Here is a 25,694-nt window from a genome sequence, read left to right on the forward strand (position 1 = left end):
AGAGTCCAGTAGAGACCTGCTATACACCACTGCATCTGATGCATCCATGAAGTTTGGAGGTCTGTAGCGATTGACTCTGCAAAATGTTGCGCCTCATGGCACCTCAGCATCTGTTGACTTGATTTTACAAGTTGCTGTCGTTCCCAATCGCTTCCACTTTGTTATAATACCACTGACAGTTGACTGTGGAATATTTAGTAGCGAGGCAATTTTACAACTTGCACAGGTGGCATCCTATCATGGTACCACGTGGAATTCACTGAGCTCCTGAGAGTGACCCATTCTTTCACAAATGTTTGTAGTTTGTAGAAGCAGTCTGCATGCCTAGATACTTGGTTTTATACATCTGTGGCCATGGAATTGATTGGAGCACCTGAATTCAATGATTTGGATGGATGAGTGAATACTTTTGGTAATATAGTGTCCCTTAGAGACTACACAGAGGTTCAAGATTAGGAAAATCTCATGCATTTACTGTAGTAAATAGCCATGCACCATGTTTTGTTCAGCTGCTCAAATCAAAATCTTTCCAGCACACAAGTGAGCCCCATATTATAAATGTCTTTCGTTTGTTCATATTAGAACACATTTCATATCTTGGAAGGTAAGGAAATAATGTGTACAAATCATCCAATGTATGTAAAAAATATGTAAAATTGTCTTGATGTGATGATTGCACACATTTATGACAGGTAACAAACAAATATTTGAAAGAATAAGATAAGAACATACATAAGAAAGAATATATAAAAATCCAGTGTGGAAGAAGCATATATGGATATGTGCATACAGATACAGTTGTGGTCAGCCGGTGTTCCATTCAATACTCTTGGAATGAGTTGGGGAACTGGTAATTAGGGTGGGGTGGTGATTATCCAACATCCTCACCAATGTTCTTGTCACTGAATGCAAAAAAATCCTCACAGCAATGTTCCAAAATTAGAAAGCATTCCCTGGACAGTAAAGACAGCAACTCTGTTTCTTTAAAATCAAGATCAACTCTTTTTAATGCCCTTGATTTTGGAAGAAACAATGAATGAGCAGATGTCCCAGTAGTTTGTTTTGTCAGCCTGAGGATGACCTACACCAAATTAGGCAGGTGGTTTTAATGCTATGGATAATTGGTTTATGTTTCTGTCCTCAATAGTTCTAGACACAACTGGGGAGTAATTGAATTAGGAGTGATAAGTAATGGAGAAATAATCTCAATATTTATGAAATCAAAGTGAGAGCAGTTGTATATAAAGAGCAAACAATAATGTACCCTTGTGGAACTCCATATTTCACTTTGGCTTGATGAGAGCATTTGTTATTTAAATAAACTCAATGGTAGTGATCAGATAAATATGATCTAAACCAAGTGAGGGCATATTCCTATACAATGTCCTGGCCTATAAAGCAGAATCATGTGATTTATGGTGTCAAAGGCTGCACTAAAATCAAGCAGCATAAGAATAACAATGCAGCCTTTATATTTGTGAATAAGAAGACAGCCTCAGTCGGCGAACAAAAGGATGTAAATACGGATACTAACCTCGAGTTGCAAATAATGAACAGAAAGAAAATAAGAAAAGAAAGAAAGAAAGAAAGAAGAACGCCCACCCATGAACACATTCCGACCAAAACGAACGGAAAATACATTAGTTCCACCTACAGTCAACTTGCATAGTAGTCATGAGTGCTGATAATTCGTGTGGAGATCCTCTAGTTTCATTACGAAATCTGTCAAACGCAGTCAAATGTATTCGAGACCGGGTAAGAGGTAAGAGCGGGAGTATTTTAGTTAACGTATCTAATTACTGAATGCAGTCATCAAACTTGAAAAAATTACTGAAATCCAGCTAGCTAGCTATCTAAATAGCCGTGGGGTAACGGCTAGCCTCATGACGAAGTGGTAGTAGTCTAAAGTAGCACAAGATAATTTTGCTAATCTAACTTGATCGCATGGTGCTAATGATAAGCTAGTGACACGAACGTTCAAAAACGTTATAACTAGCTAGCTAGCTATATTGGTTAAACAAATTTATGTTCAGTGTGCACCTTAATATGCTAGCTAGCTAGCTAGCTAAGTTGGCCGTCTGGAAAAACACACCGGCTAGAACAGTGGTCTCCAGCCCTCCTCCTGGAGACCTAGGTTACTTTCAACTCTAGTAAAAATCATTAATTGAGCAGGGTTGGATCCGAAGCGAAGTGGAGACCACTAAGAAGTCTGAGCCGGCTAGTTCTAGCTTAGCTAGCTACGTAAGCGGTGTATGTTGTTGGTCTTAGACTGGTACTTTAGAAAGTTGTGACGCGATACGGTTTTGGAGTATCCAGCAAGTTTAGCCATGTCAGTCTGCCTTCATATATGAACAAACGCAGATAAGCTAGCTAGCAGTCTTTCGTGTTTTGCGCGTTCTACAAACAGATACCACCCAGAGTTACGTTTATTGTAAGCATTAAGCTATAGAAGAGCAAGTTCATTTTACTCATCATTGTACATATTTGGCGAATTCAAGGCCAATGTATTCAATTTTTTATTTCTTAAAAAACAAATAAAATAAAACCGCCCCAACACACCTGCATAGCGCTCCATACATACTGAATGGTTTCTAAAGACACGTTCTCTCTGCAGAGCACTGTCTGTTAAATCCAGCAACGGCGCAAGATCCAATGGTGGATCCACTGGTGTTTCCGCTGGTGGCTATTAAACTTCATAATCCTTTTTCTATATTGAGATAATTCACATTATTAAGAAACTGACCTGACGTGTAAAAAAAGTAGCGGATTTCTCTGTTCAGGCTGCTGAAAGTTGCTCTAAATAACAGGCTTTAGTAAGAAGTATTGTTTCCTTATTGAGTGTCATTTTATTTATAAATTAGTATTTATTATTTAATACTTTTTGAATTTCTGAATTAAAGTGCATGTAGACGTTATGCACAATTTGTGGGGTCAAAAGCAGATGCAAATTTTGTTCATAATTACAAACACTTCAGTACACACTATTTACATGAAATGCTTACGTTTCATGAATGAGGCCTATTGTATGTACTTGCCTATTCCAGGAGTCTAAAATGTCTAGTGTTTGACTGCCTTTGTATTCAAATATTGTACATATTGTCAGTCTTAATCTGCTGCAAAGATGAATCTGTTCTTAATAAAACTGTAAAACATCATGCAGTCCACTTTCTGTTGTACTTTAGCATTGTGAGACGTTGGTCCCATGGTGATGACATGCTCTTGTTTATTTATTTGTTTGGGTTGAACAATTTTTCTTTACTTTAGGACTATTCTTCTATTCTTTTCTACATTTATAATAGAAATAAGGACAACTTATTGCAAGTGAATACTCCTGTTTTAAGCACAAGTTGTACAGATAGCTTACATTTGTTGTTAGTATTGTGTTGATGCAGTCGAAATGCAGCAAATCCTAGTAGTTTCTTAGTAGTAAGAAAAATTAAAGAAATTAAGGTTAATGGTGGTACTAATAATACGAGAAAATAGTTTAAGCCCATGGTATTGCCATTTCTCTGGGTAGGGATGTTCTGGTGCTGGTTTTCCACAAAGTCATAAAATCAGGCGTGGATGTTTTCAATTTAGTGACTTCAACCATAGATGCAGGTCCTCTTCTTTGGAAGGCGGTGTTTATATGGTGCCCAACAACACTGATCTTTTTGTGTTGTGTTGATTAACTGAAATTGTCCTCTTCTTCTAATAATTGTTGACTGCTATGTTGCAAGGAAACATATTTCCCTTATTAAAGAACTCTATGGGAAAATATCAGAAATTCACAGTGTTCGGTTGCTTGTAACTGTCACTTGCTTATATTAGCAAATATTGTTTGCCTGTTGCTTAGTCAAAAAAACATTCTTGGCATTTTTACTGAAAAGTTCAATTATGTGCCAGGCAATTTTGGAGGCAAATATAAAAAAAAAAAATCAAAATCAAAAATCTGTGGATAGACCTCAAATGATCAGTGTATTTAAGCTGGCCCATTGTTTTATGATATATATATTTTGCTACCAATAAAATCTGCCAGAACACATTCTACCAGTACAGCTGCCCAACAAAAGAGGATTAAAATATGGTATACCAAAGATTTCACGAGCAGAGCAAGGGACCAAATGCTAGTGCGCTTGTCTGTCTGCTTTCACACCTTTCCCCCCTGCTGGGTACAAGTAGGTGGTTTTCATGGTGGTCCACGTCACTGCACATCAGCAAGTGGCTTTTATGTCGCATCACGGTTCCAAGCGGCACACATTGCTCTTTGCTGTTGGTCAACACCACATTGTGCCATTGATCGCCTCCATTTTCTTTGATTATAAGAGGTTCTGTTAACAGGAATGTGAGAGCATTTAGCACTCAATCCTTTGGGCACAAAGGTTAATGTCATGTTGCAGCTTCCTAGCTTCTTGGCTAAATATCCCACCAATCAGTCAATAAATCTAACAACTAATTAATTAATTATTCTAATGGATCATTTATGCTCTCTCTATGTATGAGAATGAACATGTCCGTTTCAAATGTTGTAACTGTTGTAACCATTATCCACATACTTCCATGCCTCTTTTACATGGGCATGGATGTTAAGCAATACATGTAACAACTAAATTTTGTGACACCACCACACATGGTGATTCTGAAGGAGGTTGTCATGATGTACTTACTACAAAAAAAAGACAAGAACCGCTGTATCTGATGAAAAAAAAAGTCTTCTTTGTTATGTCCATAATGTCTCCCATGAACGATTTGGTTTCCGGTGGGAAAAAGGGCATATATGTATTTATTTTTATGTTTTAGTATGTACTTTAATTATCTAGCAAAAACTCATTATTATGCAACAGAAAATACTACAGTGTTAACAGGTAACCTCTGTTTTATGGCACAGTTAAGAAGTCAGCTTTTCCTTTCATTATTACCTATCTTCGCCTCCTATCACTAGTACAAAAACTTAACTTTAAGTTAACTTCCTTCACCAATTAATTGTTTGACCATCAAGTACTATGGTAGAGGTCAGGATTTATTTTTTCTTGTTTTTTCTCTTTTTTTTTTTTTTTTTTTTTTACTTTTCTAATAAAAGTGGCACTGTTAGAAATTTAAAAAAAAGTTCCTTTATATTTCATTCATTTAGCAGAATAATTAGGTCAGCCAAGATCAAGGTGGTCTAAAAATTAATATTTGTATATTTGAATATTACTGTTTTTACAATCCTGTAGCACACAACAGCATCAACTCAAAGTCTACTTTGTCTGTTTTCTATTTCAGACTTTTTTGTTAATGTGAAATTGTGTTCACTATTTGTCATTGCTAATGTAAGGTTAGTACTGTGCCTGCAGAGCATGAATGCCACTGATGTACTTGACTCTAGCTTTCTTTCTTTGGTTTTGTGTTTTCAGATGGAGAATCAAATGCATGTAATGGGGCTTTTAACTTGTCAAACTTCTGGGAAGTGCTGAGTTGAGTGTCCTTGAGTTCAGATTCTCTAGAAATATCTTTCATGTTTGTGGCTGGTCTAAGTAATAATCCAACTGAAATATGTTCTTGCCTTATTCCACAGCTCAGACAGTGAAGGCTACCTCACAAGAAGCAACAAAACTCAGTCTAGCCTTCTCCAAACCCCCGCTGCCTTCAGAGGAAGTGAGTCAGGCTGTCACTATGTGCTACAATATACTCGCTGTTCAGAAAATGTATTTTATTTGTGATATTTTTGAAGTTAATGATCCCAATTCTGTTAAATTCTGGTCTCATTCAAGGACTGTGTATTGCTAGCCGAGTCCATTCAAAAGAGTGTACTGGCATTCTCTACAGTTTATTACTGGTTGCCCAAGAGTGAAGGTGAGTTGTTTTCATCTGTGTTACTTATTTACTTACTTATCTTATATGTAGTATTGTGGGTAATATTTTCAGCAGCTTTGGCAAAAAGGATTGTAACATGCACCATTGTTGCTCCTTTTAAACCTCCTTATTTATTTTGTTTGTATATTCTATGAACATAATATTTCTTATCGTGGGTATGCTGACAATACAGTTTTATTTACCACTGAAGCTTGTGGATGACTAAACATTTTTGTCTAGTTTCTAAATCTATGTAAAGTGTAGATAAACTATGGGCTTTTTATGCAGAGTTATGCATTCAAAATGACTCTTCCCTGTACAAATGCAGTAGTACTGTCATGAAACCTAACTTATTTAAACTCTGAACAATTGCCAAGTTATAACTAGACTAACTAAAAGCCTTTAGCTTTTAGATTTAATGTGTCTAACAATAATGCATGAACTGTTTAGGAAATAAAGTGGCTTTGTTACCTAAAAAACAACAAAAAATAACAATTATTTGAATATTGCCTGTACTGTGGTGTAGTTTTAAATGTGATCTATAAATAAGGATCATCACTTCATTTTAAGTTGAAATGGAATTGGCAGAGGGACTGCATACATAATATTAATCTAAAGTTTCAGCAGTGTATCCCTACCAAAATGATCCAAAACCTTTTTTTTTTTTTTTTTTTTTTTGTCGTGTATGTTGTGCGTGTGGTGTGGAATGTGCTGTGGCTCTATGTGTTGTGTGAATTGTGGTGTAGTATGAAGTGTAGACAATACAAGAAGTATGAACAGTCAGAATTAATGGACATGCCTCTTTCACCTGGAGAAGTTAAGAAGCCCATTCTTTTATGCCCAATCACAATTTTAAAAACAGTTAGGGCCTCTTCTCTTACCTTTGTTAATTAAAAATAAGACCAAACATTTTGAAAAAGACAATACTACCTCATCATATAAATACTGCTCTTGTAATGCTTGTTTAAAAATGAAATAAAAATCCTTTTGAATGTTCTAGCCACTGCTGCATATCTGATCAATTCACTAGTAAAGCGCTATCAAGCATACTATAATCTATAATATCCTTATCCTTAAATATTAAACTTAAATGATTCATCAAAGAAAGACACACAAAGATTGTTTAATGTCTTAATTTATTAGCACCTCATAAGTTTGCACCTTTTGTCGCTGAAAAAGTCTGGTTATTCCCATCATCTGGTTATAGTTCGGGATGCCTCTAAGCACATTTTACTGGAATAGTATTCACATCCTAACAGAGTTATACAAGTTCAGAGTTATATAGACCCTTTACTACAAGAAATCACACTGTGAATTTCCCCACTGCGGGACTAATAAAGGACTATCTTATCTTATCTTAAATCAAAGATAGTCCTGAGAGATGGAATGTACTACCATTACCTTTATCTTTAATTAACCAAATATAAGCTATTGAAATTAATATCTTTAAAAATGTAGTCACAATTGTCCAAACAAAACACAAAACAAAACATCTCAAAGTCTTTGGAGCTTGAAACATATTTTCTTTTATTTCTTATCTGGACAAACAACATGAACCAACCATGGATAGTTATAAAGATAATTTGATAAAGCATTCCTTTCTTAGACAAAACTATACAAACGCAACACTGTTTTAAATGCAATACAGTCCCTGCAGTGAGCACCTGTCCTAAAGAATTTCAATAGTGGCTTGTTCATGGCCTTTGCTGTGGTTGACTGTATCAAATGCTTTAGATAGGTCAACAAATACTCCAATATATTATTATTATTTTATTATCATCAAATACTTCTCGATTAATTGGACCAAAGTCAAAGATCCGTGTGGAGTGTGTGTTGCATGTATGTGATAGGACTACATGGTGTGTGAATGTGTGCAGTGCGGTGAGTTGTAGACAGATAGACAGTTGTAGAGGGATATATAGATTGACAGACAATTTGTGGAGTTGAGTTTCTGGTGTGGAATGTCGTGTGCTGTGTGTGTGGAGTGTGCAGTGTCTGTAATACAGAACTGTAGACAGAATCAGACAGATGTAGAGGGAACGATAGACAGACAGCCAGCCAGATAGAGTCTTGTATAGGTAAAGAGAGACAGGTTCTGGAGACTCTAGTAATACAGTTATATTGAGAGGGAGCCAGCAGCAACAGTCTCAGACAATTACTACCAAGCTCTCTGACTCTGTCCCTGTATCCGTACTTTCTGGTCAGAGGTCAAGGGCAGGCTATTCAGCACTACTAATTCCTAAACTGTTAATGCATTATTTCTGTTAAACCCCATAGATTAAAATCTGCAAGTTATAGAAATTCCAAATGCTTTGGACTGCATTTGTATGTGTTAAGCCACTGTGCATCATGGTGTATTTTGATTTGCTCAAATTAGGTAACAACATTGCCTACCATGTGATAGACATGACATGGTTCATGATAGAATTTGGTTTCATTTAGGCATCACCCTGCGTAAGCTTGTAAGAGAAGCTGCTGTGGAAGTTTTGGATGGTGTGGTTCAGCTGCTGGATATCCTCCTGTCCTCACCTTTACAGAGGTATCTGAAGCTCTACTTCCCTCTTCTACTGAATTTTTTCATTTGTACCGTGTCATATTCTGCAGTTTTGTAATTAGCAATATTTACCTCGTATTCTTGCTGAAAAGATTCATTAGCTATAGAAGTGACAGCAGTCTGTAATTCTCTGTGAAAATGAGTTGTATAAAGCTGTGCTTTAGACATCGGCAAGTGACTTCATGACACTACACAAGACACAATACCATATACTGTATATTAATGAAGTCTCTAGCGATAGTTAAAAAAAGCATTTCAACATGACAGAATATGTATTGAAAGTGTCTGTAACTTTGTGCTACTTGTTACACTATTAATGGGCATTTTGCACTACTTGTGTGCTTGCTTGTTTGTTTGTTCAAGTTTATCTCAAGAACAGCTAACATCTACAGGGGGTGTCTGGGCAGCATGTGATCAGTTTGCTCAGCTTCCAAGGGGTAAGTTGGGACACATCAGTTTTATTAATGTCTTGAAGATACTGTGGTGCTTGTAAGTGTGTCAACCATTTAGAATTTTCTAAAACATATTTTAACACAGATCCTAAAAGCAGACAAGGAGAATCAAATCAAACAAATGAGACAAAAAGAACCTTATGTGCCCAAGGCCTTTAATAATCATTATATACAGAGAGGCAGAGATCGCATCACAAAATCGAATCTATGACTATAGTAACTCTGTTTCTCACTCAAAGCACATATTTTAGGAATTAGGATAAAATAATGTACAGAAACAATTATGTTGTGTTTGGATGCTTCACAGTACACATTCACTGGATGACTGCTGTGGGATTTAAACTGGGATTTAATTTCTAGAAGCGAATGGATTTTAGCTGTTTTTCCGAGTTTGATTACTTGCTGATAGTTGATAGTCAATGGCACTGCACTGGGGTTAGTCTTTCTGTTTGCTATGATCTGTGTATTATGTCTGTAGGTTCTTTCTTCCTGAGGTATGAAGCCTAGAATACCGGCATGTAGCTGACTGCAAAGTGCTGTTCTTTTTAGAGAGCAGTGGCTTTCTCATTACAACCCTGCATGCACACCACTGTTGTTCAGTGTTTTTCTGAAGGTGGACTCATGAACTGTAACATTAACATTAACATTAGCCAATGTGTTGTATTGGACGAATCCCAACTTTCTAATGTTGTGAAATGTTCTGAAAAATAATGGTTTGTGGCACACTGGTCAGACACCACTGAACAACATTTAATTTCTCCACAATTTACATACTTACTAAGCCCCATTAGAAATCTCAAAGAACAAATGCTGAATTCTTTAATAGAAAAATACTTTCCATAAGCAAATATCCTGAGCATGTGATTAATTTTGTCTTTCCACTTAGGTGTTAAATTTGACCTTTTATATTCTGTTTTAATATCTCTTTGCGTTTCAGTTATAAGTGTTCAGTTATAAGTTAAAAGTAATTTTCAAACTACCAAATAGAAAATGATGCCACCCATCGGAAATCTGCAAGTGTGTTAAAGGATATCCTATTAGTGTGGTTCATCTTGTTAATTTGTTAAATTTGTTAAAAAATGATACTGGGAACAGTTTATGTTTTCATCAGATTACAGAAGTGAAGCTCAGCTCTGATATCATACCACATAGAACTCCAGGAAGCGTCTGTTCAAAATTGTAAAAAAAGTTGTCAGAGAACCATTTTTAGTATTAAATAGAACCATTTAGGCTTAAAGTGCATTTCCATTTCCAGATAATCGTGATGCAGTGCTACATGTAGTGGGCTCATACACTGGGATAGTGAAGGATGCTCTAGAGGAGATGAACCAGGTGGGTAAGCAACTTCTTAGTTGTCTTAGTCCTTTGATCATTTAGAAACTATATCCCATCCTCTTTATTCTTCCTGTAGGCACTATCTGAGAACCAGGACCCGTTTAGTGATGTCCTGGATGATGATGATGAACCTGATGCCCGTGGCAACCAGGACACATATTGGTCCCAGAGTGACCGCCAGCTCATTTCTAAATGTCTGGGCCTGATTAAGGCTTCAGGAGCATGTCTGCGTAAATTATCCAGTGCTGTTCATAAAAATGGAAAAGTTGACACGCCTCACAACATTACACAACTTGATGATCTTGCTGACATTACGAAAGAAATCAGCCCAAGGTAAGTTAATCAATGTTGATTAACGTCTTTCACAGAGAAAAGAGATGGGGTGCAGAAAGAGAGAAAGGAAACTTATGCTTCTGTGGAACAGAGGGACAGATTTTCGAAATGCATTTTTCTTCTTTGCTTGTTTTATTTCTTTCCAGTGTTGATGACCTGGTCCTAAGTCTTTATCCACCTGTAGACTGCACTGCCGTGGATCAAAATGTAAGACATTTGAATGATCCAGTGTAATCTGATACATCAAGATTTTCCTTGTATTTTGCTCCCCATTGCTGCTGGAGGAAGCTATGCTTTGCATGCTTGGTTATATTAAAGTGTTAGAGGTGCTCGGAATTAAGACATTTTTTTCAAACTGAATGAGAGTGAGGCGCTCTCTGCGCTACCATTTAAATCATCTAAGCATATGCACAATGTTGTATTTATTGATTTAATACTGATGCAATACTGATGCCACAACAATGTGTTAGGTCTATATAAGGCAAATTAATATGTCTAAGGCCTAATGTGTTTGAAGAGCAATTTCTGTTTTTATGCTGGTCATGATCTATTTGCAGCTGCATTATACATACATTTTATTTTAGGTACCTTTTTTCTTTATATTTGAACAGTACAACAAAATTGTTGTCTGTGCAGTGAGAGTGCAGGGTCAGCCATGCTATGGGAGCAGAAAGAGTTAGGGGCCTTGCTCAAGGGCATAACAGTAGCAGTTTAGCAGGCACATGTTTCAAACCCACAACTCCATTATTACTTAAGCTTTTTGTAGATCTTAAATATTAGCACTAGCTAGTAAATGTCAGAATTGATTGACTCCTTAGCCGCAGAATTGATTGACTCCTTTCTGCCAGTGTTATTTTTATAAGTATAAGAGAATTTTTTCCCCTCCGTTATCGTTCTGCTGAAAACTAATGCATGAATAAATGGCAAACTTTTACTTATATAATTATGCAATACTTTATAATTGCATGAATGTTTTGTTTTACATCACTGGTTTGTCACTGTTGTCATTTAGGCATGTAAACTGGCAGTCATATTAAGGAAAACACTTGATATCACCAGGTAATTCTCATATTCTCACATTCTGTTGTGATATATTGTGTTAAGTGTTTCATGCTGTTTTAATATTACTCTATTTTGCTATACAATTCAAACTTAGAAAAATAAGTGTTCTGTTTGCTGAACTTTCATCTGAACACAAAATTAAATGCATCAGTTCTAGAATTTGCACCTTGAAAGGTTTAAAATGTAATTGTATTTACACACTGCATATTCACATGCGTATTCTGACAGAATCTATTTGCAGTGCAAGTACATTCTCGATATGGTATGATTTCAGAATGTCTTGACAAAGAGCCAGAGTGGCTGCAGGTTTTTATTTTAAACAAATGTTAAGATTACACTTGTTTAATCATGTGGTCTTAGGCTTCAGATAGTTACGCATGGGTACTGTAACACCATTTCACTAAAATAATAATAAAAAAAAAAAATCAGAACAGCATTTATCTATATGTATACCAAAGTAATACATACAAACTGGATTCCAAAAAAGTTGGGACACTAAACAAATTGTGAATAAAAACTGAATGCAATGATGTGGAGATGGCAAATGTCAATATTTTATTCGGAATAGAACATAGATGACAGATCAAAAGTTTAATCTGAGTAAATGTAACATTTTAAAGGAGAAATATGTTGATTCAAAATTTCATGGTGTCAACAAATCCCAAAAAAGTTGGGACAAGGCTATTTTTACCACTGTGTGGTATCCCCCCTTCTTCTTACAACACTCAACAGACGTCTGGGTACAGAGGAGACCAGTTTTTCAAGTTTAGAAATAGGAATGCTCTCCCATTCATGTCTAATACAGGCCTCTAACTGTTCAATCGTCTTGGGCCTTCTTTGTCACACCTTCCTCTTTATGATGCGCCAAATGTTCTCTATAGGTGAAAGATCTGGACTGCAGGCTGGCCATTTCAATACCCGGATCCTTCTCCTACGTAGCCATTATGTTGTGATTGCTGCAGAATGTGGTCTGGCATTATCTTGTTGAAAAATGCATCTCTTCCCTGAAAGAGATGATGTCTAGATGGGAGCATATGTTGTTCTAGAACCTGAACATAGTTCTCTGCATTAATGGTGCCTTTCCAGACATGCAAGCTGCCCATGCCACAAGCACTCATGCAACCCCATACCATCAGTGATGCAGGCTTCTGAACGGAGCATTGATAACAACTTGGGTTATCCTTGTCCTCTCTGGTCCGGATGACATGGCGTCCCAGTGTTCCATAAAGAACTTCAAATCGTGACTCATCTGACCACAGAACAGTCTTCCATTTTGCCACACTCCATTTTAAAAGACCCCTGGCCCAGTGCAAACATCTGAGCTTGTGGAGCTTGCTTAGAAATGGCTTCCTCTTTGCACTGTTGAGTTTCAGCTGGCAACGGTGGATGGCACTGTGGATTGTGTTCACTGACAATGATTTCTGGAAGTATTCCTGAGCCCATTCTGTTATTTCCTTGACAGTGGCATTCCTGTTTGAGGTGCAGTGACGTTTAAGGGCCTGGAGATCACGAGCATCCAGTAGAGTTTTACGGCCTTGACCCTTACACACAGTGATTGTTCCAGATTCTCTGAATCTTTTGATGATGATAAGCACTGTTGATGATAACTTAAAAGTCTTTGCTATTTTACGCTGGGTAACACCATTCTGGTATTGCTGCACTATCTTTCTGCGCAACAATGGTGGAATTGGTGATCCTCTTACCATCTTGGCTTCAGAGAGACACTGACACTCTGCGAAGCTCTTTTTATACCCAATCATGTTGTCAATTGACCTAATTAGTGTTAATTGGTCTTCCAGCTGTTCGTTATATGCTCAATTTCCTTTTTCCAGCCACTTATTGCTACTTGTCCCAACTTTTTTGGGATTTGTTGATGCCATGAAATTTTGAATCAACATATTTGTCCTTTAAAATGTTACATTTACTCAGATTAAACTTTTGATATGTCATCTATGTTCTATTACGAATAAAATATTGACATTTGCCATCTCCACATCATTGCATTCAGTTTTTATTCACAATTTGTTTAGTGTCCCAACTTTTTTGGAATCCGGTTTGTATATTAGCCTCCACTTTATTTTACAAAATTTGTGAAAGAATGTAAACATTCAAATATTAGCAGAGGTGTCAAGTAACAAAGTACAAAAAAAAACGCCCCTGTGGCATGGCCTAAGCTTTTGGCCTTTGTTTCCCTTACATTACTTTTACTTTTATACTTTAAGTAGTTTTGAAACCAGTACTTTTACACTTTTATCTGAGTAAAAAGCTTAAGTTGATACTTCAACTTCTATAGAAGTCTTTTTAAACCCTAGTATCTACACTTCTACCTGAGTAATAATTGTGAATACTTTTGACATCTTTGAATATTAGCTTCATCAACCACCATTAGTGCTAGTGCTTTAACCTGCTTTTGATGGAAATTAAACAAAAAAAAAAAAGCTTTGTCCTTTTAAAATATAGTTCTTTATTCAAAAAAGACACCAAACAATGCAGTAAGTCAATAACCCATTTGTTGCGATCCAGAGAGGCTGCATGCCTTCATCTTTATTGTTATTAGTGGCACTATATTGTTAATCTTACATTGCACAATTAGACATTGGATGTTAAAGGGTGTAGTATATCATTAAGACATATTTGATTAACTAATAATTAACTAGTTAATTCATATTCAGCTTTTTCAAAAACATAGATGTGTATCTGGTGTGTATGTGTATTTTTCCTCAATCTTCCTTTTCTATTCAAGGGCATGTCATGTGTGTTTGGAAGAAGATCTGGCATGGGTGCAGTTTCTAGAGGGAGCTGTGGATCATAATCTGCAAGAAGTGAAATCTCTGTGTCAGTGATTCAGATAGCAGGAACTGGGCACAGCAGACCCATAAAATAATGTTGTGTTTCTCTACGCCTGCTGCATGTAAGGTTGCCTAAATGGAAATCTGAGTTTGTGCCAGTGAAAGATCCGTGCAATCTGAAGGCACATAAGTCATCAACCATAACATAAGCAGTTTTTTTTTTTAGGATGATTTGTGTGGATTTGTGTGGTTTTTGGATCTAATGTTTTACATATCCTGAGATGTATTTTGCTTTAATAATAAACATTTTGTGCAGAACTCTGAATAGACTTTTCCCATCATATATGAAACTGATGTTTGCACTATTCCCCCAAATAAACAAGTTTGTTCACTATTTGGGTAAAAAATGTCTATAGCCTGTTAAGCCAATGGAAGAGTTTTTATTAAATAAAACCACTTTTGAGGAGTGCATATTATTGCACGTTATGTAAATACACCTCATCTATATCATCTGTTCATGCATTTATAGTTCATACATTTGAGATGGAATGGAATAAGGGAAGTATAGAGTATATAGATATGGATTTAGAAATTAAGCGTTTTTAATTATTGGATAGAAATCAAATTTTTGAATAAGAATGCTTACCATACAAATGTATTACAAGCACTAAAGTTCTTGCTAAAACATGATGACCAGTTATTTATCTGAGCAATGTAGGTAGTGTCACTGGTCTTTTTTAATGGGTTGATGATTGACTGAATACTGATTAGTAGTGCATGGAATTAGACTCACAAGAAATGCTAAACTTAAGAATATTTCACCACTCAAGGTAAGGAAAAACTGCCTGTCTTCCAGGGTATATAATATCTAAATAAAAACCTATGAAGTTGGTTTGTGTTAACTAACAAAACACAACTCTCTAGCTGTTATATGTGTCTCTTGAGGCATTTATTCAAAAACGAAAAACTTCTTGAGACTGACAACAGTTGGCACTTAAACAGGTGATGAAACCTAAATAAATAAAGAATATTGAGAATAAGCACATTTTTACAAAACATATCCAAATGATTACATTAAGAAATGCCCCGCCCAACTAGTAACAGAGAGAAACAATGTTAAATAGGTTTACAACAGCAGAGTGTTTTCCATGTACCTTATCAGAATATATTATAAAAATATCACTTCTTAATGTATTTTTACAAAACAAAATGTCTGGAAATATTAAAATGCTTTTTTTGTCTTAAGATTATTAAAGTATTATTTGCTATGCATGCATTCATTTCATGATTTGTTTGACTGTTATTGCTTAGCCCAAACACACAAGTTTCTATTTCATGGATCTCCGTGGTTTTGCTCCTGTTATGCAGCGGCAAATAAGCCAGGGGATTCATTTCTTTTATCACACCAGAGCTCTTGATTAAACATTCAGTTAATTTTACTGATCAAAGAACATTAAAATATTGTCATGAAAATGGCTGATTAGGAAGCTGCTATTGACTAAAAGGGATGCTTGCTACTTGTGGAGCAAGCATGTGAGTCGTTGTGCCTAGGGTTAAGCTGGCCACACACCCTTTAGTTGCTGAATAAAGACCCTAGGATTTGGCTTTAGGTGGAAAACACCGTGGAGTGTTATCATGACAAAACAAACACTTGGATACGAAGTTTAATGTAGCTAATATTAAAGTTTTAAAAAGTATCTTTCAGTCTCCAGTCCTTATGGGCCATATATGGAAATTAAGACTGCCTGTTTTTGTATTTTTGTGATGTTATGAAAAGCAAAATATTTATATACAAACACCTATTTATATTGAATAATTCAGCTAGATAATTTGTGTAATGAGAGCAATGCAGGGCAGTCAAGTGAAAACTGAGATCATTTACATATATCAGCACAGGTATAGAAGTGAATTTGACATTGTTGGGACAGAGTGCAATAAATAAATCATGACAGACTAAGCATTCAGTATTGTGGAAAATCAGCCAGGAAACAGTAGAATGCAGCACAGGTTAGTGCGGTACTCTAGCAGCTACTTTTAATAAATACATATTTACCGGCAACGACCAGGTGCTCTCCGCAAGATTTCAGACAGAGGATTAAAAAGAATGATCAAAAGAGTTGCCCAAGAGCCAAGGTCTACCTATGGAGAGCTACAAGAAGACCTGGAATTAGCAGGGACAATTGTTTTAAAGAAAAGTAATGTGCTCAACTGCCATGGCCTGTATGTAAGCCCAACAATATTTAGACAGGCCTGTGAAATACTGGGAGAATATAGTCTGGTCAGAAGAAACCAAAACTGAACTCTTTGGATGCCATTATATACACCATGTTTAGAGGACAAAAGACACTGCATGTCTCCCCAAAAACACCATAATAGTAAAGTTTGGAGGTGGGAACTTCATGGTTTGGGGCATCATGGTTTTTAAGCATTCTGCACTGGCATGCCTTATATAATGAAGGAAGAATGAATGAAAAATCTTCCAGGATGATGAAGATGAAATGAGGGTGGAAATTTCAGCAAGACAATGATCCCAAACACACAGTCAGGGAAACTCTCAAATCCAATTAAAAATCTATGGAAGGAACCAAAGCTCAAAGTTCATAGAATGAGCCCACAGAACCTTCAGGATTTGAAGTGTTTGTGTGAAAGAATTGACCAAAATCATACCTGAGCAATACCTGTGACTAGTTTCTCCATACAGAAGTAATAAATAAATTTCAGTAGGCGTATTTAGTACTTTTTCCCTGTGTCATTTCTCATTATTTCACATCAAGTCATTTATGTGAATGGGTTTTTACTGACATCTGGTGAGAATTGTATGTCAATAGCACATTTAGAAACATATTTTCTTAGAAAACTGGTGACGTGTTCAATACTTTTTTCATCCTCTGTATATAATATGTAGTGTGGTTGGTGTGGTGCAACAGATAACACCACTACCTGCAACTGAGTTACAACACCCTGTGGGAGACCAGGGTTCGATTCTCGGTCTGGGTGACTATGCTGTGCTACACCAATAAGAGTCCTTGGGCAAGACTCCTAACACTACATTGGCCCTTCTCTGTGATATGAATAACCTTGTATGTCGCTCTGGATAAGAGCGTCTGCTAAATGCCATAAATGTAAATGTAATGTAAATGTAGTGTGGCAATGTGTATTCTGGGACATGGCCAGACACTAAATTTGCACTCATTAGCTACAAAGCTGGTGAAAGCTCACTTCACAAACCAGGCGCTCTAACACACCAAAAACTTAAGACAGTAAGGCTTATAATTGGAAGATATTTTGAATAGGCACCTTAACAATAGCCACAACAAAGACCAAGGCTGTGTCCTAAATGCTACATACTATAAGGTATATACTTCATAGCTACTAATATGCACTTGGTAGGCTAGTGCATAAAACAATACTGATCCGTTTTGTACTAACAGGAAGTGATGGATCATTGTTATGCCAACATAGGAGTACTCCTGCCACCATCACCACTGCAACATTGTCCTATATTGGTGTCACACTTTCAAAATAAAAATTACAATGTTTTCTCCCTGCAGTATAATTTCTGGGTGGGACAAATGCAACTGTTTCAAACATGGGATATTGCACCCACTTTTCCACCCAAGTGCCTGTTTAATTCTATAAGATAAAGAAAAAGCAGAGAATGGTCATATAAAAATTAATTAAAGCATTCCATATTAGCCCAAATAGAGAAAACAGATTAATTTAAAACATTTATTCAAATAGCATGTCCACACAGAACATGGTGCAGTGAAATGTTAACGCTAGCTATCCTAAACCATATCAAGATGGTATATGCCTTTCATTAGCCTATAATTGGCTATATTGTGCTGCAACAGTATATTTCACTGGCTATTTAGTGGCTATAATTTGAAATGTTAATGTTTGCTAACCAAAACCCAAAATAACAGAAAACAAAAAATAAACAAAAACATGCATTTGAATATAGCACAATGACTTTCATAGACATTATTTAACTTCTCTAGCCCCGCTCTGCTTGAAGAACAATATAACTACACATATGTATTTACTTTGATGAATTAACAGGTATAATTTGGTGGCATGTCATCTCAGGTGCTGAAGGATGGTCTGACATCAATGTTGCAGCTGGCATTGATTTTAGTGAAGTCTGAGCACTGGAAATCAGCTACTAGTTTCTTAAGTCCAGTCCGGTAGGGTGAAAATGTCATTATGACTCTCACTCTTTGTCCTGGTCCAAGCATAGCAAACCTGTTGCAACCAATAAAACCTATGTTAGTTCTTCTAACTCATAACATAATTTTTGCTGATGCAAGTTGTAGATTAGTGTGTGTATGATCACAATTATGAGAACTATGAGAATTATGATCTTACCGACTTGTCTCTGGCACTTGCAGCAGGCCACTCCCTGTCAGTGTGATGGAGCAATTCTTTAAAGTTTGAGGCAGCTGATTCTCAAACATCACCTCTACTGTGAGGTCTCTATACTGAACAGCTGTTCCTTTCACCTGATAAAGAGAGTACACAGTATGGCATGCATCTTTGTAAAGAATATTCATTATTATTTAGTGTGTAACAGGCAGGTCACAGTAAAGTGCCTGGTTAACTAAACATGCCTTTAATGCATTCAACCTGATTACATAACATGCATTCAACTTGCTTACTGCTGCACTAAGACAAGTAAACAGCTCTACTTATAGCAGTGCTAAGAAACTGTATGAAACAATGGGATATATTAGTCATAAACATGGCCATTTGGTAGAAACAATAAAAAAAACACTTCACCTAATTTCAGTTGATGTATTGAAAGTATGTTCTATAAAATTGTTAATTATATGTGCTTTTGTTAATTCTATATTGACTGGCAGATCATATATTCCAGGTTAACCAAACTCACTGTGATAGAAAGTGGTGGGCTAGGTGGGACTATGTCTTTCTCAGCCATGTACATCTCTCTAGGGTCTTTTGCATTCTTGGCAATTGCAGAGACTTTGATGCTGTTGTTTACCAGCATTCTATCTCCATAATCAGCAAAGGGAATTGTGATGGGAAGGCACAGCTCTGCAAACAAACACAGATACATAGTACAGATAACTAAAGCAAACTATTAAAAGGAATAAAGTAGGAACCAATAGCTGCTATTTGACATCATTTAATACATTAGATTTCTACATTAGTAAGTTTAGAGGACCAGAGCAGTCTGTATGTTCTTTTCTCCATTTCACTTGTGTCTCTTATTGAGGTATCAGATACATCCTTCCCACACAAAGGTTGATATTAAAAGAAAATCGATATGATTTAAATTTGATTTCATTTTTGTTTTAATGTAATGTAATGTAATTTTAAAGTAAAATTATTTACATGATCAAATGATCAAATGATCTATTCATCAATAGTGCATTTTATGTTTATTACTTCTTACCTAACAATCAACTGTAAAATACAAACTCATGCCTTTTTTTAAACACTGATGCACAACTGGCTTGATCCTCATGGTTCAGGTTTCATGTGTATGGCATGCAGTGTTCACAGACAAGAAAAGGTTGTCAGTTGTACCTTTATTAGGTTGAAGTTGTATCTCCTTCTGTTCCTTGTAGATGTTTCCTGTGGGGATTCCAGTGTACCTGATGGTCTGTGCATTTATCTGGATGATGAGAGTCTGAGAAGTGGAACCATTATTGTGGACAGTCAAGCTCAACTTGATGTCGGAACCAATCACTGGCTTAACAACCTCCTCAAATTTCATCCGCACAGCTGGAGAAGCTGGAACATCAGTGCCATTAGAAGCGGCCATATTTCTCATGGCAAGATTGAATCCATCTCTTTCTGCATTCGAGCCTGCATGTATGTTATGAAGACCAATCGATTAATTCAAAATCAGACAAGCTATACAAACATAACAAAAAATACTTATATTATCAGACAATTGTTTTTAACTTCAGTCCTAAGGCCTGCCTGCTCGGCATAGTTTTAAGTAATGAAGGGCTTGACAATTAGCTGATGAGCAGGGTATGGGGAGAGAGAAATGTGTCAGAAATTCACGAGAACAGTTCCAGAGATTTTAAATTCCTATATAAAACTGAGGAGGTGTCATCAAAAAGCACTCAAATAAAATGAGCTGCAGCCTGCCTCCTTTAGTTGGTCTGTTATGCCAAACACATTTATTCCCAAGCTCACTAAAATCCACTGGGTTTTGAAATCTATTTCTTTGAAGTCTATCTCTGCAACAGAGAGTGTCTATATCAAATTAAAGACAAACCTTCTGGATATTTGTATTGGTTGGTTATGTCCAGTCTCTTGTCACTTCCCACAGTTTTTGTGCTGATGCATTGTCCAACGCTGGAAGTTTGTGTTTGGATTTTTTTCTTGGAGCCATCTGACCATGTCATCCATTTCACTATATCTGCATTTACCTCTGCATACACGAAAGGCACGTCGTACTTCACATTGGTGTGACCCTCTAGAATTGCCTTTAATGGTGCTGGACCACAGCAGAACACTCCTACAATTAAATATTTGAATTTAGAATAAAATCAATTTTCAGGTTAGGGACGTCAGTACTTGACTGAGAGCACAACACACCAACATATATATATATATATATATATATAAATACAGAATGTAACGTAGCATAGTTTTTGGCCTAAACTGTATTTCTGAAAATCATTTATGGTAGATAGGTACATGCATGGTTTTTTTAATGGCAGAATAGTCCCAAACACTTTTTCTTCAGATTTACCATTATTTTACCATTATATATTTTGTTGTGTCCTTGTGTCCATGAGATTCCTATCATCTCTGTAAAGAAATTAAAGTCAGGTAGAAGAAAAAGGTATTAATTAAAGTAAAGATATTAACAAGTGAGCAGTACCTTCACTCTGTTCCTGTGGTGTTGGGTCCAGGACCTGCCAGCCATCATAGAAAGATTTATCAGAGATATCTGGACGCTTCATCCAGGCCTCCACCCAGCAATGAAAGTTCCTGCAGAAAAACTTTAATATTTTATTTATTCTCTCCTTTGTACTGCTCACAAATTAGTAAATAATAAAACCAAACCTTACCAAATGCTGTCTTTCTTGTCCTCAATTCCTTTTTCATTCACATACACATCAACAGTGAGGTTGGCATTGGTGTCATGAGCTGACTCAAAGTTAGTGACGACACGGCACGGAATGCCTAAACACCTCAGCACTAAAAAACAAACAAAAAAAATGAGGCTTGAGTCCCTGCTTTTCTCATTTACAGCTTAATGTATGATGCCAGTTACTTCTGGTCTTTTTTATCTTTTAAACTTGATCATAGTTCAGAATCAATTTAAACTACTTGTTTTAATAAAGAATGTGTTTGCCGAAAAGTTTTTTGACAGCATAAAGAACAGCAACCTTAACAGAGCCATCAAATAGTAATGATGCATAAAATAATATAATGTCACTAACTGTGGAGCCTGAGGATGTGAGCTGCAGCTGCTATCGCAATCCTCATAACAGACTCAATCAAAGAGGAAATTGATGGATTGATGTTGTGGTTTCCTAGCAGTGATGAGTGGAGTGTTTGCTGCGCCGAGAAGGCCTAAAATCTATTCTAAATAGTGACCACATACTTTTGGCCATTAATACATTAGTAATTTTTTTTATTACCTGTGTCACTTTTTTACCTGTACACATAACAGCAGCAAAGACCCAGCACTGTCCATACTTGACTGGTTGGCACCCATTTTTAAACCACTTCCTTAAGATCTCCACACTGCTGCTCCAGGACACTGGGTTAACTCCTCCACTGTATGAGTTGCTCCATCTTCCCTCCAACACACCATAATCATAATCATTTACATTTACCTGTAGGACAAGTGTAAGAGACAAGAACACAAAAGCCCAGGAATGGCATTATTAAAACAAACACAACCCTATGTGTACAACAAAATAAAAAACATGTAATTTGTGGTTATTGGTCACTCATAAATCAGAACACAATTACAGTTCATATATTTAAGAAATATTCATTCTTTGTTTAATATTTTGTTTTATTTAACATATTCATAATTCATGATTACAGTAATGTAAGAATTACTGTATTTTGAATTTTGGCACATACCATAGCACTGACCACCCGGCCGACATAGATGGGATTGCAGCGTGCAGAAAAATCCTCGGCTGCATTTCTTAAACATTTTGGATTCATGTCCAGGAGTTTCAGGCAAACATCGATGATATCATCCTCAAACTGAAAATCAAGATTGATTTTACCACCACGAATGTAAAGTAATTATTATTTTTTTTTTTTTATATATTTTTTTTGAACAATGAAGGATTTGGAACTACTACTATTATTCTAGTGGTTAGTACTAATGTTCTATAAAACTACACTGCATTATATATTAGCTACTGTTGCATTTATGTCGGCCTATGCATATCTGTGTACACTGCTCACCAAACATTTAGAAATCTTAAAAAAACATAATTTAATAAACAATGTGTTCCTAAAGTTGGGAACAACTTTGGGGACAGCTATGACAGCTTTGTGATGGGTGTTTTTTATGTGGTAATTGAGCTCACCTGTCCAAAGTCCCAGGCCATAGTCTGAATACTCTCCCAGCTCCCTCTATAAAGCAGACCCTGTTCACTCATTACATACTCTTGTCTCTCTTCCTCCTTAGGTACGTACACCCAGTCATCTACCAGAAAATTTTAAACACACATTTAGACTATAGATGGCAAGAATAAGTGCACTTTACATTAAAAACAGCAGATTTAAAGGATAGGTACAGCTATTATCCAAAGTTTACATACACATTTACAAACATCTCATTTTGCCCCCTCTACTGGTATTTAATAAAAACCACTAGGTGGTCACCAACCCTGTTCCTGGAGATCCATCTTCTTGCAGATGTTAGCCTACATCCTTATCACTACTATCAGGAGCTCTTTCTTAGCTAAATTACTTGTTAGAATTGGGTTGGAAGTAAAAGTTCTAGGAAGGTAAATCTCCAAAACAAGGGTTAGTGACCACTGTACTAAAAGAAAAGCAGAAAGGTTGCTACAAAAATTATTTTAATTTACCTTCACACCAGGGATTGAAAAGAACAATCAGTGTTCCTATGAAGGTTAACGAAGCACTAGTAGGTTCGGTCTTCACAGAAAGTGAATAGAGTCCAATACTGGCGTTGGCTGGGGGGCAGATCGACACTGTAAAGCTTGTGGTTGTACTGTTGCTCATCTGCATGCTCCATGGCTTGCCAGGGCCAGAGTGGGTTTGAAAGCTAAAAGACGACCGCGTGCCCTTCTCTTCCGATGCATTTGGACCTTGAGAACATGAGCAAATAAATTACTTTTTATTGTTGGGAAAAGGCTGGGCTGTGACTCTCCCCTGTTTGGGCAGATGGGCAGAACGTCTCTAACAGAAACGTTTATGATACTATGTGACAGTTATTGAAGAACTACAGAAAATTTTTAAATATTAGATTTGACTTGTTGACTTGTAGACCTACTACAGCTTTGAGGGCACTGTTACAGTGACATAAAGAGACCTTGCCTAAAAGTCTGAGACAAGAGACACTTAACAGTAAAAGACAGATGAAAAGAAAGTTATTTTATTCCCTATACATATATATACATATATATTATGGGGCTTGCTAAAAACTATGTTGACTGTTTTTCTGGTATTCTATATAAAGAATTGTTGACTTACCTCGTCTCAGGCTTGCACATGTTCATAATCCACAATCATTAAGGACACATTGTTGCCAAAATCTTTATAATAATTAGTGTTAATGTCATATGTTTAAATAATAATAACTCAGATGCCAGGTAGCCATCATGGTTAAATCGGTGCAAGGTACATGAAGCAAGTCTTAGTAAACCTGTCAGTGATCATTTCAACATAAAATATCATACCTGTCTCCACAGTAACTTCAAAGAGCTTATGCGTTGGTTGAAAGGGTTGCTCCACAAGAAATGTCAGCTGGAACGGTTTCCCTCTTCGCACTATCAGCCTATTCGTAGCAATATCATCAGTGCGGTGATCTTTGTTGTTCTTCTCACAGTTAAGCTGTACCTTCAACAAATCTATGAGCAAACAAGTTGTGACTGCTTCGAAGGAAGGTTAAAAGTATTACTAAATAAAATAGAACAGCAAAGTACAAATAGGTGACAACAGGTGTGGCAAACAGGTTTGGCATAACATGCATCTTGTTGCTGTTGTTATCAAAAAATGCCAGGAGTGGCATTGTGCCAGAAATCTGTGTTCTCCTTAGACAGAAAGCAAAGTACGCTATAAAATGCATTATAATGTTTCTGCTCTGTGTATAAAAAAGTTCAAAACAATAAGGGTTATGTTTATACATTTTGGAGGATCTTTTGAACTTGCCTTTTAACACAATTTTTGTAAAACCATTTTGCACAAAATAATATAATATAAAGTCAAAGGTAACCTGGTCTCAAAAGACAACCCATCACAAAAGAACAGACACAAAGAAGGAGATACATTCATAAGACAAGTTCACTTACTGTTTGTTAAGCGGTCAGACATTTTTGGAAGTTTAAACCTCTTCTTGACAGCCTACTGTCTTTTAGTGTAGGATTGCTGATGAAGGTTGCTTTTAAATGTTGGCCCTTCCCTTTTGACAAATGGGACGGAAGTGAATATGCTTTTCATTAGAAAAGGATGATTTCTTCATTTATCTGTACGTTTTAGGTGCAGTCTCATACAACAATTCCATTTGGTGTGTGTGTCAAAAAGATTGCTATCTGCAGTACTTCCTTGAAAGTCTGGGTGGGACCATACAAAACAGTGACAGCAAGCTAGAAAACAGGTGACACATAAAGAATTTTCCACTATTACAAAAGATAATGCTCATGACATCCCACAGCCATGTAATTAAATCTTTTTAACATTCACTGGAACTTGAGCAAGCACCAATTTTTTTGACACAAACTGACCAATATCAATTTATGAAGAGGGCTTGTTGATGGGTGAGGCTTCTTTAAATGTATGATTTATTATACAGTGCATCCTACTTAGTCATAGTACTATTACTACTACTGTTGGGTCAACAAGTTGCAGATAGAAGTTTCAGTGCGAGAAATTTCTGCCAGCTGGAGGTGGTTTTACCTCTTTTTAAAGTTTCTTCACTTTGAAACTTCTTGTATTGTTTCTATGCTTAAAAATGGATGTACAGAGAAGCTAAATCACATTTAGACTTGTGGTGTTGTCACACACCATGAAAACAGGCAAGTATTACAGCACAAAATTTGAGATCTCAAATGTAACTCTTGTAAACATTCAAACAAATTATTTCTGTAATTTTGTAAACTATTTGGTATTTTACTTGTTTTGTAATGCTAATAATTTGCTTGTGTTTCACCA

At 36.3% G+C, this 25,694-nt stretch overlaps 2 protein-coding genes across 2 annotated transcripts; one reads left to right on the plus strand and one right to left on the minus strand.

Annotated features, from left to right (window-relative positions):
• Nucleotides 1–1,635: 1,635 nt before the first annotated feature.
• ccndbp1 (cyclin D-type binding-protein 1) lies at nt 1,636–15,601 on the plus strand. The gene is made up of 11 exons (XM_072683935.1): nt 1,636–1,762; nt 5,376–5,435; nt 5,537–5,616; nt 5,733–5,814; nt 8,257–8,353; nt 8,732–8,805; nt 10,076–10,152; nt 10,232–10,488; nt 10,635–10,695; nt 11,501–11,547; nt 14,294–15,601. Exons 1-11 carry the CDS (start codon nt 1,675–1,677, stop codon nt 14,391–14,393), a joined length of 1,023 nt encoding a protein of 340 aa, XP_072540036.1. The 5' UTR covers nt 1,636–1,674; the 3' UTR covers nt 14,394–15,601.
• A 2,823-nt stretch (nt 15,602–18,424) lies between these two features.
• On the minus strand, nt 18,425–24,857 carry tgm8 (transglutaminase 8). The gene is made up of 13 exons (XM_072683020.1): nt 24,836–24,857; nt 24,224–24,394; nt 23,390–23,632; nt 22,886–23,004; nt 22,425–22,553; nt 21,988–22,168; nt 21,395–21,524; nt 21,205–21,314; nt 20,593–20,835; nt 19,890–20,171; nt 19,231–19,394; nt 18,708–18,841; nt 18,425–18,584 (listed from the first exon to the last, which is right to left on the minus strand). Exons 1-13 carry the CDS (start codon nt 24,855–24,857, stop codon nt 18,425–18,427), a joined length of 2,088 nt encoding a protein of 695 aa, XP_072539121.1.
• Between the last annotated feature and the right edge of the window lie 837 nt (nt 24,858–25,694).

This window comes from Salminus brasiliensis, chromosome 7 (assembly GCF_030463535.1).
Source record: "Salminus brasiliensis chromosome 7, fSalBra1.hap2, whole genome shotgun sequence".
NCBI lineage: Eukaryota > Metazoa > Chordata > Actinopteri > Characiformes > Bryconidae > Salminus > Salminus brasiliensis.

Coding starts and splice junctions, on each gene's coding strand:
- tgm8 (XM_072683020.1), bottom strand. CDS start 24,857: ATGTCTGACCGCTTAACAAACA. Junction 24,395..24,835: donor GTCTGACCGCTTAACAAACA/GTAAGTGAACTT, acceptor GTTTGCTCATAG/ATTTGTTGAAGGTACAGCTT. Junction 21,315..21,394: donor GACAAGAAAGACAGCATTTG/GTAAGGTTTGGT, acceptor GTTTTTCTGCAG/GAACTTTCATTGCTGGGTGG.
- ccndbp1 (XM_072683935.1), top strand. CDS start 1,675: ATGAGTGCTGATAATTCGTGTGGAGATCCTCTAGTTTCATTACGAAAT. Junction 5,436..5,536: donor AAACTTCTGGGAAGTGCTGA/GTTGAGTGTCCT, acceptor CTTATTCCACAG/CTCAGACAGTGAAGGCTACC. Junction 5,617..5,732: donor CCCCGCTGCCTTCAGAGGAA/GTGAGTCAGGCT, acceptor GTCTCATTCAAG/GACTGTGTATTGCTAGCCGA.